General features: G+C 39.8%; 1 protein-coding gene across 2 annotated transcripts in view; it reads right to left on the bottom strand.

Annotated features, from left to right (window-relative positions):
- The window catches only part of EXO1 (exonuclease 1), a 43,553-nt gene extending 27,506 nt beyond the window's left edge, over positions 1 to 16,047 (bottom strand). For both annotated transcript variants that reach the window (XM_070384486.1, XM_070384487.1), the window contains exons 1-8: positions 15,860 to 16,047; positions 14,264 to 14,437; positions 11,242 to 11,361; positions 9,368 to 9,491; positions 6,870 to 7,007; positions 5,756 to 5,968; positions 4,110 to 4,297; positions 3,323 to 3,419 (exon numbers count right to left, since the gene is read on the bottom strand). In XM_070384486.1, the coding sequence (XP_070240587.1) occupies positions 3,323 to 3,419; positions 4,110 to 4,297; positions 5,756 to 5,968; positions 6,870 to 7,007; positions 9,368 to 9,491; positions 11,242 to 11,361; positions 14,264 to 14,424 (1,041 nt within the window). In that variant the 5' untranslated portion in view covers positions 14,425 to 14,437; positions 15,860 to 16,047. The remainder of the gene's footprint in view (positions 1 to 3,322; positions 3,420 to 4,109; positions 4,298 to 5,755; positions 5,969 to 6,869; positions 7,008 to 9,367; positions 9,492 to 11,241; positions 11,362 to 14,263; positions 14,438 to 15,859) is intronic.
- Positions 16,048 to 18,142: the final 2,095 nt, after the last annotated feature.

Here is an 18,142-nt window from a genome sequence, read left to right as displayed (position 1 = left end):
GACCCTAATGCTGGGAAGGATTCAGGGCAGGAGGAGAAGGGGACGATAGAGGATGAGATGGCTGGATGGCATCACCAACTCGATGGAAATGGGGTTTGGGTAAACTCTGGGAGTTGGTGATGGACAGGGAGGCCTGGCGTGCTGCGATTTATGGGGTCATAAAGAGTCTGACACGACTGAGTGACTGAACTGAACTGTGGTCAGTGGCTAACATACTGGATAGCACAAAGTTGAAAGACAAAATAGAAAAAAAGTCTCCCCCAGAAAGAAAAGAAGACAAAGACGAATAAGATAGAAAAGTTCCAGAATCTAAAGACCAGGAAAAACCAATATCTAACTAATAGAAGTTCCAGAAACAGAACAGAGGAAACAGAAAAGAAGAAACAGCAACCTGAGTATAAGGATTATGTAATTTGAGCTGATGAACATAAAGTTCTTTTTTAGTACCATTATACATTTGTGCTGTCTTAATAAGCTTGGCTTATTTCAGCTGACAGTAATGATTCTTCTCAATGCTCAACTTGTCACCAGTTTCTCTGTGGCCATCTTCTTTAGGCTCATTTCGTTTTCTTTCTCAAGGTGCTCTGATTCATTTAGCTGGTAAACACTGAGACATTCTTAGTCCAGCCAGAATGAACTACTTTGAGTACCTTTAATATGCTATCCTCTTCCATACATGCTATTCCTTTAGCCTCAAACCACTCACCCATTTTGAAAATCCCAACTCATCTTTGTAAATCCAGGACACACTCTAGCTCCTCTATTAGGAGACAGTAGAGGGCTTGGCTTGGAGTCAGAGCTTCCCCATTGATTAAATGTATGACCTGGCAAGTCACCTAATCTCTAATTGTTTCCTCATCTGCAAAGTAGAAATAATGGTACTGCCCTCAGAGGCTTTTTACGGAGTAAATAAGTTACTATGTGTAATGTGCTTAGAATGGCACTTAGAAAACAGGTCAATAAATGTCTCTTATTATTAGTAAAAGGTATTCTCTCTTTCGGTGGAGTTAAGTGCATCCCCTTTGTCTCCATGGAGCCTAGAATACATCTCTATTATGGGACATACCATATTTCTATGTATATAACCACGTGTCTCTCCCTTAGACAATGAGTATGTTACAAGCAAGGATTATGTTCTGTTTTTCTTTATATTCCAGAACATTCCAGAGTATGTTCATTATAATAATTAATGCTTAGTAAAGAACTGAATGGTGAGTAAAGGTAAAGATCTGGACTAGACTAAAAACTATGAGAAAGAAGTAACTATTAACCAGAAAGACAAAAAAGAAGTAGGAGGACTTAGCAATGAAAGAGAAGCCAGGGGTGGGGAGGAGCAAAATAGATGAAGGAGATTAAGAGGTACAAAAGACCAAGTATAAAATAAATAAGTTACAAGGATGTAATGTACAGCAGTGAATATAGTCAATACTTTATAATAACTTTGTATGCAGTATAATCTACAGAAATATCAAATTACTATATTGTAGAATCGAAACTAATACAGTTGACCCTTGAACAATGTGAGGGTTAACCTGAGTATACCTGACAGTCGGCCCTCTGTGTTTATAGTTCTCTATCACCTGCGGAATCAACCAACCATGGATGGTGTGCTGCTGCTGCTACTAAGTCGCTTCAGTCGTGTCCGACTCTGTGCGACCCCGTAGACAGCAGCCCACTAGGCTCCCCCGTCCCTGGGACTCTCCAGGCAAGAATACTGGAGTGGGTTGCCATTTCCTTCTCCAATGCATGAAAGTGGAAAGTGAAAGTCAAGTCGCTCAGTCGTGCCCGACTCTCAGCGACCCCCTGGACTGCAGCCCACCAGGCTCCTCCGTCCATGGGATTTTGTAGTACTGTAGTATTTACTATCGAAAAACATCCATGAATAAGTGGATGTGTACAGTTCAAAGCCATATTATTCAAGGGTCAATCATATAATATTGTAAGTTAACAATACTTCAATTAAAAAAAATTAAATTCCAAATTTTATAGTCTGAGAGAATAATAGAGATCATGTAACTGACATTCATTCATTACAAAAAATGGTAAATAAAATATGGCAATGAATATCACAAAATCCTGCCTTTATGAAGATTACAGTCTATTGGAAAGAATCAGAAAATAAACGGTTGAGACATAATTTATGGTGTTGCTGCTGCTGCTAAGTCGCTTCAGTCGTGTCCGACTCTGTGCGACCCCACAGACGGCAGCCCACCAGGCTCCCCCGTCCCTGGGATTCTCCAGGCAAGAACACTGGAGTAGGTTGCCATTTCCTTCTCCAATGCATGAAAGTGAAAAGTGAAAAGTGATGTCGCTCAGTTGTGTCTGACCCTTAGCGACTCCAGGGACTGCAGCCTACCAGGCTCCTCCGTCCACGGGATTTTCCAGGCAAGAGTACTGGAGTGATGTGCCATTGCCTTCTCCGAATTTATGGTGTAATAAGTGCTAAAAAGAATAAAGGTTATAAAAAGCTGATAAGAAATAGAGTTTGCTTTTTATTGTAGATAGATTTAAGGTTATAAGAAAGTACTTATGTAGACACAGGAGACATTTACAATTATTGTGGCTGGTACACAGATTAGAGACTGTTAAAGATGTGCAAGTTCTCTGCATAAAATGAGATAATTAGAGTCAAGGTGGTGGTGGTTTAGTTGCTAAGTCGTGTCCAATTCTTGTGACCCCATGGACTGTAGCCTGTCAGGCTCCTCTGTCCATAGCATTCTCCAGGCAAGAATACTGGAGTGGGCTGCTATTTCCTTCTCCAATTAGAGTCGTAAGAACTTATTAAGGAATAAATTTGAACATAAGAGAGAACAGAATCTGGAAATATGAACAGAAAAGAGAGAACGATGGGAGCATACATCACAAGAGACATACTATTGGGAAAAAGTAGAAGAAAACAGGAAAGGACTGAATGACATACAGCAGAGGTACTCGGTAAGTACTGCTAAACTGTGATTGAGAGAAAAAAAAGTTTTTACTCCCGAGAGGTATTTCTAGATTTGAGTCTTCAACAATGCCAAATGCTAGAGGTAGGATTGGGTGAGATGAGAAAAAGGCACTAAGCACTTGGTATATTCAAAAAAAATGTTCAAGTATAAAGGTCATATATTATGTGGTCACTTTTTAAGAAAATTAACCAATATACCCATTGGTTCTAAGAGACATATTTTCTCTAGAATTGAGTTGTTTTCAATCAACACTCTGTACGGTGCTTGCATGTAGAAATGTTTAAAAGATGTTTACTAAGTGAAGATTTGCCTTTAGTATTAGTTCCTAAGCAATAACAAAACATGCTTTTAGAAAGAAGTCTTTAATATGTTACCATGGCAGTGTCTGGATTGTAGTCATCGATCTGCTCGAGAGTATTTATATCTTTATTCCCAAGTGCTATTTGAAGAGCTATAGAATCATCAACATACCTAGGTTGGTAAGATTAAGGAAAAACAATTTTACTAACAACCAAACAAACAATACTGTATTAAGACAGCAAAGTGTGGTCTATTGTCAGAGAAAACCTTCAGGTTTATGACTTCAAAGGACCCTACTTCCTTTCCACATTTGGCTTCACTGAAACCACATGATAGTTTACTAGTCACAGCAGGAGTTGGCGATTTTCTGAAGCAAAGCCCCACGGCATCAGTTATTCCCTGTCAAGGGAGATGGAGAGGAAAGCCCTGCCCAGGTGACTCACAGCTCCACATCACCCTGTATGTACGTGGCCAGTGGCTCTGTGGACAGCATCCTCAACTGGTGTACTCACATGACCAAAGCGTTCTTCCTGATTAACTGAGCTTGCTTACCATGAGTGCTTCTCTTCAGTGCCACCTCTGGAGTATGTACTTTAAGTGACTGACTGTACATGTTTCTGTCAAATCAACCTAAGTAATTAGCAAGTTATAATGGATGAGCTTCAGGTTTATAAACAAATAGTTACTCTAAATTTTTAACTCACATGATAATTAAATTTAACAAAATAAAGATTCCACTATATAAAAAAAAAGAAAGCCAAAAACAATTTGCCAGCTTTTGACTGAATGTCTAGCTAAAAATACCACCACAAAGATATGGAAGGAGTGCAAAGTTCTACCATTCTGGTTCAGAAAGGATACTGCCCAGCATAGCTTAGTATTTTGGGATCAACATCATCTTCATAGGCATTCAGAGGGATGAGTTTCCTTTTGATGGGATCAAAAACTAGCTGATAGAGGAAGGTATTGTTGGCCCGAATAAATCCTTTGATGTAATCTTCTGGTACTGTTATGTTCATCTTGAGATAATGTCCAATTTTCCTGACGACCTAATAATGAGTATAAATATATTTATGAGTTATTTAATACCTGAAGATAAAGAATAGGGGAAGTATTATTCCCAAGATCCATCACTTTACATTAGAGAAGGATGAGGAGGGATAGAAAAATCAATTGCTTTTTTTGGGGGGGTGGGTGGAATAATTGCTTCACAATGTTGTGTTAGTTTCTGCTGTACAATGAAGTGAATCAGCCACATGTATACATATCTCCTCCTTCTTGGACCTTTCTCCCATTCACCCCGTCTAGGCCATCATACAGCTACATTAAAAACCTCAACCGGTAAACACATCATGACTTAAAATTCAAAGATATGTTCTTCGCCTTCAAAGTCTCTTTCATCCAGAAAGCAAAAACAAAACACACAATTACCTGAGAATTAAAAAAACAAACAAACAAAAAAAAACCCACAAATATTTGTAGATCATATTTCAAAAAAGAAGTCAACATTTTAACTTCTATTAGAGTCATGGATGATTAAAGCTGGAAGAGATGAAGAAGAGAAGACCCAGAGACCTGAAGTGATCCTGAAGTCACAGGCTAGTACATGTTGCTCTATTTCAAAATCTGCTACTATCTCCCAACCTTGAGATCTGTCTACTTCAGTACACCACCCTTGGCCCTGAGGACTCACATTTTATAATCTTGGAAATTCTGCTCTGCAAACTCTAAGGGCTTAAGAGAAATACCCAAGGTACAGTGAGGGTAGGAATAATCTACTTCATTTTTTAAGGAAAAGACATCAGAGAATCTATACAGCAGTGATGTAATGAGGTCTCAGAGTTTCTTTAGAAAATACATGACACTTCCTTAAACTGTATGAAGAAGTAGGAATCTGGCTATATTTTATTAAGCCATGTTAAAGAGATTTACATAAATGTGCAATTCCTCTCATAACTTTCATTTTTTTAGAAGACTACTTCTCATAAAAATACGATATCAATGTTAAAATGCAATGCATTAATTATTGTTAATTTTAAGTGAATTAATAAACATTAAAATTCTTCTCTTTCAATTTCTGACTCAGTAAATTTCAATAGCTATAACCCATATAAACAAAAATAATTGTCACAAAGAGTTTTTAAGAGTGTAAAGGGATCCTTTTGAGACCAAAAACTTTGAGAACCGTTACTACAGAGTAATAGGACAGAAACAAAAAAAAAATCGTGCATTTTAACATTAATTCAACCCTAGAATATCTTATCCTGAAGTTTCTTTATATTAGTCTTCATTTTCAAAAAACTACTACTAATCTTCTGTCAACTGCTAAAAACAGGATTCATCTGCTGCTGAAAGCAAAGCTGTAGTGTTTTAATCATTTCTCCTTTCAATGACACAATATTGGTTATGGATATAATAGAATATTTAAGATCCACATTCTGATTGATTCATCTATTACTTAAGAATTGCTTAGAAACTGAACACAAGAGTTGGTAAATCACTCTTACCTTTAAAATATCTGGATTGTTGGCTAGTCTTAGTAGTTTGCAGGCCTTGGCTAATCCAATTCCACGCAGTGATGAAAGATAGTCACAGCCTGAAAGAATGCACATGTAACGGAACTTCTCTTCTGTGAACACATCCCCAAGCTGTTTGCACATTCCCAGACGAGCCTGATCAACTTCTAGTCCATTTCCAAACTGGTCCATTTTTAAAATAACCTTCAAGAGGAAGGGAAACTGTGAACACCTGTAAGAGTCATTTTTATTTTTCATCATCTAATCCACTGCAGCATTTCTAAGAAATCTTTCCTGTTCTTTATCATACGTGAGCAGACAGATACGTAGGCCAGGTAATTATTGTGAAATTTGCAAATAAGTTAAATTGAAACACAGGCCATGGCTGGACAAAGTCATATGCCAGCACTCGATCGTTTAGCCTCTGGTGTAAAGAAGGCTCTTTCTGCACCTACTCCCTACCTGCACTACCGGGTTATCATGTCAAACAGCAATTCTTACAAAAAGCATCTTCTCCTTACCCTCCACTTTTACATATTAAAGTAACCCTTTGCTTAGTCTTAAAGTAATACATGTTACTTGTAGAAAATTTGGAAAACAGAAATTCAGGAAGAAAACAGAAATTGCCCCAAATGTCTTATCTATCACTATTACCCAGCATCAACCTTTTCACAGATCCTTCTAGTCATTTATGAAATAGATAATATAAAATAGATATTAACAAAAATGAGATCAACGTATAGTTTTGTATCTTAATATCATAATAAAAATTTCCATTAAAGTTTTATACATAATTTTAAAAAACTGCAAAGCATCTCATTAGTAGATAAGTTAGCTTATTCATCTAATCTAATTGAGAACTATAAAGCATATAAGTAATCGTTTTTAAAAAATAAGGCTACATACCACTACAGAATTTAGAGAAAACAACAAAATCCTCTAACTTTAAGGGCTTAATCTGAAAAATCATTCAGATTATACAAATGTCAAGCAGCAAAACCTTTCTTCCCATTTTAAATAAAATTATTATTAACATCACAAGTAGATATTAGTTGCAGGTATTATATAAGATAAAAACTTCAGCACCTTTATTTATGTTAGGTACCTTTTTACAGCCAAAAGCAAGGAGATCAGAGTCCTCCGTAATCACAGCTTGTACAATGCCAGCCTTGTTAAGATAGGCCAGCTGCGCATCCGCTTCATATGGGGCCACAAGACAATCTACTCCCTGAGACCGAGCAGCCTGTGAGAAAGGATGAGTCAGTCTCAAGAACAGCATCTGGAAAGCACTGAACAACTTCCTGTATCAAACCAATTTATCACCAGCCTCAACATGTATTGAATACATGCTAGTATTATTTCCTTTGAAGTACAGGTTTCTACTTTTAGTCCTAAATATTGAACTATTAGTTCAGTTTAGTCACTCAGTCGTGTCCGACTCTTTGCGACCCCATGAATCGCAGCACGCCAGGCCTCCCTGTCCATCACCAACTCCCAGAGTTTACCCAAACTCACGTCCATCGAGTTGGTGATGCCATCCAGCCATCTCATCCTCTATCGTCCCCTTCTCCTTCTGCCCCCAATCCCTCCTAGCTTCAGAGTATTTTCCAATGAGTCAACTCTTCGCATGAGGTGGCCAAAGTACTAGAGTTTCAGCGTTAGCATCATTCCTTCCAAAGAATACCCAGGACTGATCTCCTTTAGAATGGACTGGTTGGATCTCCTTGCAGTCCAAGGGACTCTCAAGAGTCTTCTCCAACACCACAGTTCAAAAGCATCAATTCTTTGGCGCTCAGCCTTCTTCACAGTCCAACTCTCACATCCATACATGACCACAGGGAAAACCACAGCCTTGACTAGACGGACCTTTGTTGGCAAAGTAATGTCTCTGCTTTTCAATATGCTATCCAAGTTGGTCATAATTCTCCTTCCAAGGAGTAAGCGTCTTTTCATTTCATGGCTGCAGTCACCATCTGCAGTGATTTTGGAGCCCCACAAAAATAAACTATGACACTGTTTCTCCATCTATTTGCCATGAAGTGATGGGACCAGATGCCATGATCTTCGTTTTCTGAATATTGAGCTTTAAGCCAACTTTTTCACTCTCCACTTTCACTTTCATCAAGAGGCTTTTGAGTTCCTCTTCACTTTCTACCATAAGGGTGGTGTCATCTGCATATCTGAGGTTATTGATATTTCTCCCGGCAATCTTGATTCCAGCTTGTGCTTTTTCCAGCCCAGCGTTTCTCATGATGTACTCTGCATATAAGTTAAATAAGCAGGGTGACAATATACAGCCTTGACATACTCCTTTTCCTATTTGGAACCAGTCTGTTGTTCCATGGCCAGTTCTAACTGTTCCTTCCTGACCTGCATATAGGTTTCTCAAGAGGCAGGTCAGGTGGTCTGGTATTCCCATCTCTTTCAGAATTTTCTACAGTTTATTGTGATCCAAACAGTCAAAGGCTTTGGCATAGTCAATAAAGCAGAAATAGATGTTTTTCTGGAACTCTCTTGCTTTTTCCATGATCCAGCAGATGTTGGTAATTTGATCTCTGGTTCCTCTGCCTTTTCTACAAGCAGCTTGAACATCTGGAAGTTCACGGTTCACATATTGCTGAAGCCTGGCTTGGAGAACTTTGAGCATTACTTTACTAGCATGTGAGGTGAGTGCAATTGTGCGGTAGTTTGGGCATTCTTTGGCATTGCCTTTCTTTGGGATTGGAATGAAAACTGACCTTTTCCAGTCCTGTGGCCACTGCTGAGTTTTCCAAATTTGATGGCATATTGAGCTATATGTAGTCCTATATATTGAATCATATAGCTGCTAATAAATCTTTTTTAAAAATCAATGTATGAATTAGGGAAAAAGAAATATTGCTATACATTTGGCAGGGGTGGGGGGATACAAGCTGCAAACTCAATTTTTCAAATTATAGAAATCTACCATCTTAAGAATGATTGTGCTCTAAAGAACACAAGTCACTTGTTTCCCCACAATCTCTTACCGCAGAACACAAGCCTGACACTGAACTGATGAAACTAACAGACTCTACAACTATCTATCTTCCCATTTGTTTATCAAATAGTTTGAACACAGACCTGAAAAGGGATTGTATGGGCTGTGACTGTGGGTGTGCTGACACTAAGATTTATGGTAATAGATAATAAGGAAAGAAGCTTCTAAGAAGCAGGTCAAGTGGAACTGATCTGCTGCAAATCTCCTGAGCTGGCCAGTTGACTTCAAGAGATCTCTGACAGACACTCAAGAGTAAGTGTTGAAGATTATGAGAGTGGGGTGGGATTGAACCTCTAGGAATTTATTCCTTCTGTCTCTGCAGAAAACATTTATCTATGTAAGTGACTCATCTAGAAAGTGAGAGCTGAGCTGTTTGTTCCTCAGGATTTCTTCTTTGGAAATTGCTGGAAAAAACTGCTGGAAAAAACTCCTCTCTTCTACCTAGATATTCTTCTCTTCTTCCTCTGACAACCAGCTTTCCTAAAGGTTAGACCCAGAATAATCCTCCTCCCTTCACCTCCTTGCTCTCCCATTAACCTAAATGAACCGTGTAATCTGTTACTTTAGCTTCTTATTTAGCTCACTTTAATTACGTTGTGGGCCATAGTATGTGTGATATTAATAGACCGTATGAAACATTCTCTGGCTTCTGAGACCTTCCCTTCACGAAGAAGCTGCTTTCCCTTAAGGAGATTGGCTTGTCGTCTTCTGCAAGATTGAAAAAAAAAAAAAAAAAGTGAGAAGAGGACTCAAAATATTACAATATTATACCCTTGAATTGTATTCAAGAATTTTTTCTGGAATAAAAAATGCTTGACTCATATGAACGTGCACACCTGTTCCTTGACTATGCTAACCCAGATCTTTTGGGCTTGTAGACAAAAAGAACACGGATTTACAGTGCCCATATGCACAAGCTAATCATCAGACTTTCTCACAGCACTGCTACATGTCAAAAGAAAGTGAAGTAATGAAGACACGTTAAGAAAATGTAAGTCACGGCTTTTATACCATTAAAACTAACTTTCCATTATAAAGGTACAATTTACCAACCCCACTTAGTGAGGTTTACTTCTATTTGGGGCTGACTCACACTAGCTTTAACAACTACGCCCAGTGGTGTCTCCTGTACAGCATAATGACTCCTAAAAACCAACAGAGGATAAAAACAAGAATCGATGAAAGTAGTAGAACAGACGCTTCACTAAAATGCTTCACTAAAATTCTTAAAAGAAAATACAGAAATCCTTTTTAAAGTCTACTGTAAAAATACTGGATTCTGTTGAGTTAAATATGAGATACAATTTCAATTAAAACTACTAAAAGAATAAAAATAGAGTACATCACTTTTCAACTAGAAATAAGGGACAACAATAAGAGTGGAAAAAACAATCAACCCAGAAATCAAACAAGGTAGGAGGTATATATTAGTAATTAAGATCAAGGTAAAAAGAATAAAACTACAGTTTTAAAAATGACAAAGACTGACGGAATCAATTAAAAAAAATTACAGTGATGTATTCTTTATAAAAGACAAACTTAAAACCAATGACATAGTAAAAGTCAACAGAAAAAGAAATTAGAAACATACAAAAGAAAATTGTTATGGCTATATTAACATCAGACATAATAGACTTTAGAACAAAAAAGCACAGAAATTTAAAAAGTCAGTGCATATTGTTCTTATATGCCAAAAAAATAACAAATTCTAAACCTGAATGCTACCGATAAAATAGCTTCAAAACAAACAAAGCAGGAAAAAAAATGGACAGAACTACAAGGGAACTGACAATTCCACTATTATAGTGAAATTTTAACATACTTTTCTTAGTAATTGATAGATTAAGTAAAGTGAAAGTTGCTCAGTTGTGTCTGAATCTTTGTGCCTCCACTACAGCCAGTCAGGCTCCTCTGTTTATGGAATTCTCCAGGCCAGAATACTGGAGTGGGTAGCTATTCCCTTCTCCAGGGGATCTTCCCAACCCAGGGATTGACCCCAGGTCTCCTGCATTGCAGGCGGATTCTTTACTGTCTGAGTCACCAGGGAAGCCCAAGAATACTGGAGTGGGTAGTCTATCCCTTTTCCAGGGGATCTTCCTGACCCAGGAATCGTACTGGGGTCTCCTGCTTTGCAGGTAGATTGTTTACCAGCTGAGCTACCAGGGAAGCTCATTAAGTAAGATTAAGTAGACACACATTTAAAAAAACATTCAAAAAATCAATAAGGATATGGAAGATTTGAATACTACAACCAATAAGCTTGATTTACTGGACAGACATAAAACTATCCACTCAGTAACTGAGGAATACTTTCCTTTCCAGCATACATGGAACATTTAAGGAAATCCATTTAGGTACGAGTTTAAAACAAGCCTTGACAAACTAAAACAAAAGAGAAATTAGTATCATAGAGACCACAATGTCAAACCTTAAATAATTACATTAAGGTATCACTTACTCTCTTCTAGACTTTTCCACTTCCTTTTTAGAAGGTAAAGTACATCCATCAAATACCAGGATAGGCTTGATTCCATGAGATAGTAACATATTTACCAATTTCATACAAAATCCTACATACCTATGAAAATGAAGAAAAATAATTAAGAAATATAAACTCTAATTTAGACTTGGATTCAAATCCTGCCTTGGATCCTAATGGGCTACTGGCTATATGTTTTCTTCAGGTGTAGATTTAAGACTTTTACATTCCTGAAGTTCTCACATTGCATTATTCTAAATCTAATCTTTTTACCTCTCCACCCTCCCACCCGTTTTCTTTTGCTTTGAGAAATTTCAAATCTATTGAAAAGTTAAAAGAACAGTAGAATACCTGATTTCTCCAACAACACCATTATTATACCCAAGAAATCTAATAGTAATATAATATTATCTAATATACAGTCTATATTAAAATTTATCCAATTGTCTCAGTAAGGTTATAACCAGTGGTGACCTAATAAACGTGCAACAACCAGTTCTGGGGAAAGGGGTGCCTGATTTGTAGCGTTTGTCAATTGCCTTGACATGCGTATTCTACAATGGTGGATAAACTACTAACATAGGCTCATTAAATGCTGAACTGGGAGAAGATGGTGTATAGGAAGCTCATGTAAGTTGACTGTAGCACAGCTCTGCTACAGTTTTCCCCCAGTGCAGGATGCAAACAAGAATCATGTATTGCATTTAGATTTTTATTCTGGCAAGACAATTAAAATTACTATGTGTAGAGTCATTCCAGGGTCACAAGGATGGTTCAACACATGTATATCAAACAAGGTGATACATCACATCAACAAAAGAAAAGACAAAAACCACATGATCATCTCAATAGACACAGAAAAAATATCTGACAAAATTCAACATCCATTCATGATAAAAACCCTTATGAAAGTGGGTATAGAGGGAACATATCTCAACATAATAAAAAGTTATTTATGACAAACCCACAGTGAATATAATACTCAACAGTGAAAGCTCAAAGCCTTCCCACTAAAATCTGAAACAAAACAAGGATATCCTCTCTCACCACTTCTCTTCAACATAATACTGGAAGTCTTATCCACAGCAATCAGATAAGAAAAAGAAATAAAATGTATTTAAATTGGTAGTGAAGACATGATACTATGAATAGAAAACCCTGAAGTCTCCATACATAAACCAGGGGAACTGATAAACGAACTTAGCAAGGTAGCAGGATACAAGATTAACATACAAAATCAGTTGTGTTCTTATATATTAACAATGAAATGGCAGAAAGGGAATGAAAACAAACAATCCCTTTTGAAACACTTAGGAATAAATCTCACCAAAGAGGTGAAAGACATATGCTGAGAAGTATAAAACATTAAAAGGAAACTGAAGATGACTCAAAGAATGGAAAGATATCCCATGCTCTTTTAATTGGAAGAATTAATATTGTTAAAATGGCATATGACCCAAAGCAACCTATGGATTTAATGCAATATCTATGAAAATACCAATGACATTTCCCCCAAAACTAGAGTAAATAATCCTAAAACTTAAATGTAACCATAAAAGACCTAGAATTGCCAAAGCAATCTTGAGAAAAAAAAAACCAAAGCAAGAGGCTCCTGCTTAACTTCCCAGACTTCACACAATACTGCAAAGCTATAGTAATCAAAACAACACAGTATCAGCACAAAAACAGGCACAGAGATGAATGGAATAAAATACACAGCACAAGAATAAACTCACACACCTCTGGACAGCTGATCGTCAACAAAGGAGGCGATCTAGACTACAGGCTTGTGGTTGCCAGAGGCCGGACCTGTGGAGTTCATCTGGTAATAAAAGATATCCCCTGCACTCTGGATAGCTCTTCCAGTTACTCAAAAATATTAGAACCCTTAACAAATACCAATAAATAGGAGATAAAGTTCTCCTCCTAGGGAAGAGAATTAAAAGAAACACTGAAGGCAGCACTGAAAAACTTGCAGTTTTGAACTATTACTGCTACTGCTCAAATTCAGTTCAGTTCACTCAGTCATGTCGGACTCTTTGTGACCCCATGGACTGCAGCACGCCAGGCTTCCCTGTTCATCACCAGCTCCCTGAGCTTACTCAAACTCATGTCCATTGAGTCGGTGATGCCATCCAACAATCTCATCCTCTGTCGTCCCATTCAAATTCAGTGGTAGAAAACAAATCACTTTCCAAAAATGATTACAACAGTTGAGAGTGGCTGAAATGCCCAGACTCCCCACTTTTGGGCAAATTAACTTGATAGGCCTGAAAGCCCCAAACACACAGCTACTTTTCAATAATGATTTCTCTATTGCTGTCCATCCCCACCCCCTCCTCCATTTTCTGTAAACAAAAAGGATCATTAATGTCCTTTGTGCTTAAGTACATCGGACTAAGATCTGTGAGCCTTTACTCTAGGAGATAAAGCATGCATTGCAGAAAAGAAAATACATAATAGTGTCCAAATCCCTGTGGAAAATCTCTGTCTAAAAACTATGCTTGCTTGTTTTTCTAGTGTTTCTATTTAAAAAATAAAGAAGGCATTTGTCCTGCCTCAAATGAAGGCACAGAGTTATGACTGGATATCAGGATGGCCACAATTTTTGGCCCCAAGTGAAGTAAAAGGGAATGAGAACACCATGTCCCTTAGAAACAACTGCCTTGTTTGGCTAACAGGGCTTAGCAAATGTGTTGCCTATGAATTGTGAAATCACCATGGATTTGTAGAATATTGTTAAAAAGTTTTACCTTAGATAATAGAAAAAAGAAGAGAGTCTTTGGCCTTTGTCCATTAGTGTCCTAATACTCTGGCTTATTAGAAAGAATGGAAACTAGACCTACATCAAAGAGGGAAATGTTCCTTGGCAATATTCTAAAGCATATATTCTCACTTCTTAATAAACCCTGCACTGAATAAAAATGACTCCTTTCTGAAAAAAGGTCATTGTAAGTCTCATTCTTAACTGGCAAAGAATTAATATAAGATCCAAACTTACTTATCAGTAGGTTCACCTTTGGCTAGCTTTTCTGCACAAGCAACAGCTCCTTTGTGAAGCCAGCAATATGTATCCACAGCTACCACCTGCCCTTTATACTTCCTTATGTGGATAGGTTCAGAAGCTTCTTTGATAAATTGCAGCAATCCGTGTATCCCCATAGTGCCAAGTTAACTATATGATATAAAAAGAGAAAGGGAAAACAGCAAAATTTAAAGCAAAATATATTTACTGCAGTTTTGGAAAAATAAAGAAAAGAGCTTGGAAATTGATATAGCAACTGTTATTGTTCAGATATTTGAGAATCACTGCTCTTTAATATTTTAAGTGGGCCCCTCTCTGTCAAACAACCTCCATAGTCTAGTATCCTAATCTAATGCCACTTGATAGTTCCTTAGTGTTTATTCTTTCTAAAGTGCTTTCCCATTTGGAATCATGTTTACTCTAAGCCCTTAACACTGAACAAAGCAGGTAGAAGGTACTAAAAAAGTATGAGTCTGTCTTCTCTCCAAAAAGGCATTGCTTTATAACATCTATAAAACTGTATATGCTATGATATCACCTGCATCTGCACAGGCATTATATGAAATAACATGCAAAATACTTCATAAGACATTTCAACTGAAAAATAAAACAAACAATTCTAGAACTAAAGGTGTACTTTTTTAGGACTGAAATTTACCACCATCAGAATGCTTTATTCCAAGAAACCAACATTCTGTTAATAAGCAGTGGTGGTGCCCAGGGGCAACTCCATCAGACTCTCTGAAAACTATCCCCAAATAAGGAGAAACTGCACCTACTGTCCAATTAGTTTCGAGAAAAATGTTTTAGCTTTCCACCATCTTCCATCCAAGTTGCAGCCCCAAGCCTCCTTTCTATACAGAAATCTGTAGCTGCCAATCCTTTCCCTAGCAATTACTGTCCCCTCCTCCAAACCCCGTGACAAAAACTGAGCAGTTGCTTAGCATTTCCTAAAATAAATCTCTCACAAGAGGTATTAAGTCTGGGAGGAAAAGAAGAATGTACAAGATCAAAAGACAGACTCATGCTGATGATACCCTGTATCAAAGTTCTGATAGTCTAGTACAGCAGTCTTCAAATTTCAGTTCTTCCTACAGTCTAAATTCCACTCCTAGGGACTATGATTCATTAGTCCTCGAGTGAGGTGGGAATTCTGCATTTTAAACAAGGCAGGTCATTTGGATGCAGGAGGTCCTCACACCACAATTTATGAAAAACAATTAGTCTCCGACCTCTCAGAGGTTCCTAAAAAGAGTTTTCTTCTTCTGAGGAAAATTGACATAGTGTATGCTGGTGCTTAGTCGCCAAGCCGTGTCCAACTCTTTTGCGACCCCATGGACCGTAGGCTGCCAGACTCCTCTGTCCATGGGACCTCCAGGCAAGAATACTGGAGTGGGTTGCCATTTCCTCCTGCAGGGGATCTTCCCCACCCAGTGATCGAACTCTCATCTCTTGTCTCCTGCACAGGCGGGTTCTTTACCACTAGCGCCACCTGGGAATCCCCAAGGCGGATTCTTTACCACTGAGCTACCAGGGAAGCCCGACACAATACATATATTTCGTGAAACTTACAACTTTCTCCTAAATGTTTCCTCTTTAGCACGATGAAACAATGGAGGAGATCGGGGGTTTTAGGCACAAAGCGTCCTCAGGGGACCGCCCGCGGCACCCGGCAGTACTGACAGCACAACGTCATCGCTCCAGCCTCTCTCACGGACTGGAAGGGGGGCCCACACGCCCTTTCCAGAAGACACGTTCCTTTGGCCTGCACAACATGAAGAATATACTTGTCAAGCATTTGGAAGGTGGGAGCTTGCAGGTAAGCCTGCCCTGGTAGCTTCCTCAGGAAAACGAAAGGACCCTCCTTCAGTCAGCCAAACCGCAGCCCTGGTCTGGCTGAGCGCCCTCCCCTGGCCCATATACCCCCGCACCGTCTCCCAGGGCCGCTGCAGGGTCTAGTAACTTGCCAGATGCTCCTCTTCTGCCCCTAAGACCCGGGATATCCAAGGCAGGGGCGGGGACCAGCCCGGATCTACCGCGTGTTCTGCACAGCTGGCTCCGCTTGCTTCCCGGGGAGGTCCCTCTTCTCCCGTCCGTCCGATGGCAGCCAGGTGCGGACTCAGAAGCCCAAGGCCACGGCCCGCACTCACCTGTGCCGCAGCGCGCCAGCCAGCTGCGCCAAAAGCTAGAAGCAGGGACGCAGCGCAGCACGGAGGGCCGGACTTTTCAATTTGCGCGGGATGGCCCGAGACTCCGCCCAGAAGTGACGTCACCTCCTCTGCGACGTCTGCTCCGCTTCCCACGGCTCCTCGCTTCCTGCCTGAGTCACCAGGTCCTGGCCACCTGGATACCTGTATCCGCCACCGCAGTCAGCCCCTGGACTCCGAAGCGTCCTTATGGAGGGTGAGCGGAGCTGGCTCAGCTGCCTCACAGGGCATGGCTCCCGGAACGCTCGTTGAGCTCCTTTCGCAGGCTGATGGAGTCGTGGATCTCTCCCAATTGCGGCCTCAGGTCCAGGCGCTGAAGCTGGGAGAACGCCGCCCTGTGTTTATGTTGAGGTTTCCAAACTTAAAAAGGGTCCTGGCTGGAATTGTCCCTAGTGCTTGTGTTGTGCTGCTTACCCTGGCTCTTAACAGGCGCTGCACGTGGTTCCAGGAACACAGAAAGTGCAACTTGAGGTATACATTCTTTGGACCCTTCCTGTAGACTTCCAGAAGTGGAGGAAGCGCTTACTAAGTAATTTAATTGATAAGTGACAGAGAGTCTTTACTTTAACTGGACGGGCTCCTCTGCCCTCTTCTCAACTAAGACTCAACCTTGCTCTATAAAGACTTGAATAGTAACATAGTTTGTAACATCAAGTCCACATCCTTGGGGCTTCCCTGGTGGCTCAGTGGTGAAGAATCTGCTTGCCAGTGCAGGAGACACGGGTTCCATCCCTAGGTCGGGAAGATCCCCTGGAGAAGGAAATGGCAACCCTCTCCAGTATTATTGCTGGAAAATCCATGGACAGAGGAGTCTGGCGGGCTACAGTCTGCTGCTGCTGTCGCTTCAGTTGTGCCCGATTCTGTGCGACCCCATAGACGGCAGCCTACCAGGCTCCCCCGACCCTGGGATTCTCCAGGCAAGAACACTGGAGTGCGTTGCCATTTCCTTCTCCAATGGCATGAAAGTGAAAAGTGAAAGAGAAGTCGCTCAGTCGTGTCCGACTCTTCGCGACCCCATGGACTGCAGCCCACCAGGCTACAGTCTATGGGGTCGCAAAAGAGTGGAACCCGACTTAGCAGCTGAACAACTACCACCACATCCCTTGGGTCACCCCAGCCCCACTTGAAGTGCCTAACTGAGAAAGCTCAAGGCTACCAAAAGAATTCAGCATTTGTTCCCGTTAACATCCAAAGACAAGATCTCTATCCCCAGCGTCTCTAAGAAGGGAGGAGGTTAACTTCCATAAATTCTGCTTAGCAGTCTCAGGTCAGTTCTCCTTCCCATTCTTTTTTATTTTTCACTCCCTGACTCTACTGAGTCACCACGCACACACACCCGTATTTTCTCTTGAAACTGCCCAGTCACTTCTGTACAAATCCAGGGTGAGTTCACTTCATGATTGACACTTTTCCTTATTGCAATATATTACTGACTGAAGTCTGTCCTAACCACCTTACCTGGTGTCCTGCTTTATCTTTGGCCTGGAGAAACTAACCAAGCAGTCATGAAAATGGGTTATGGTGCATAGACTTTAAAGACATTTTTTATTTTGGCAGCCACATGGGGTGAAACTTCGAGTCCTCATGATACTCTGGACCTGATTACTGTCTTCTTAGGAATATTGCAGAAAAAGAAATTGGAAAGAAC

This window comes from Bos mutus, chromosome 16, assembly GCF_027580195.1.
Source record: "Bos mutus isolate GX-2022 chromosome 16, NWIPB_WYAK_1.1, whole genome shotgun sequence".
Lineage (NCBI taxonomy): Eukaryota > Metazoa > Chordata > Mammalia > Artiodactyla > Bovidae > Bos > Bos mutus.
The sequence above is the reverse complement of the archived record's forward strand: the minus strand, read 5'-3'. Positions and strand labels throughout refer to the sequence as shown.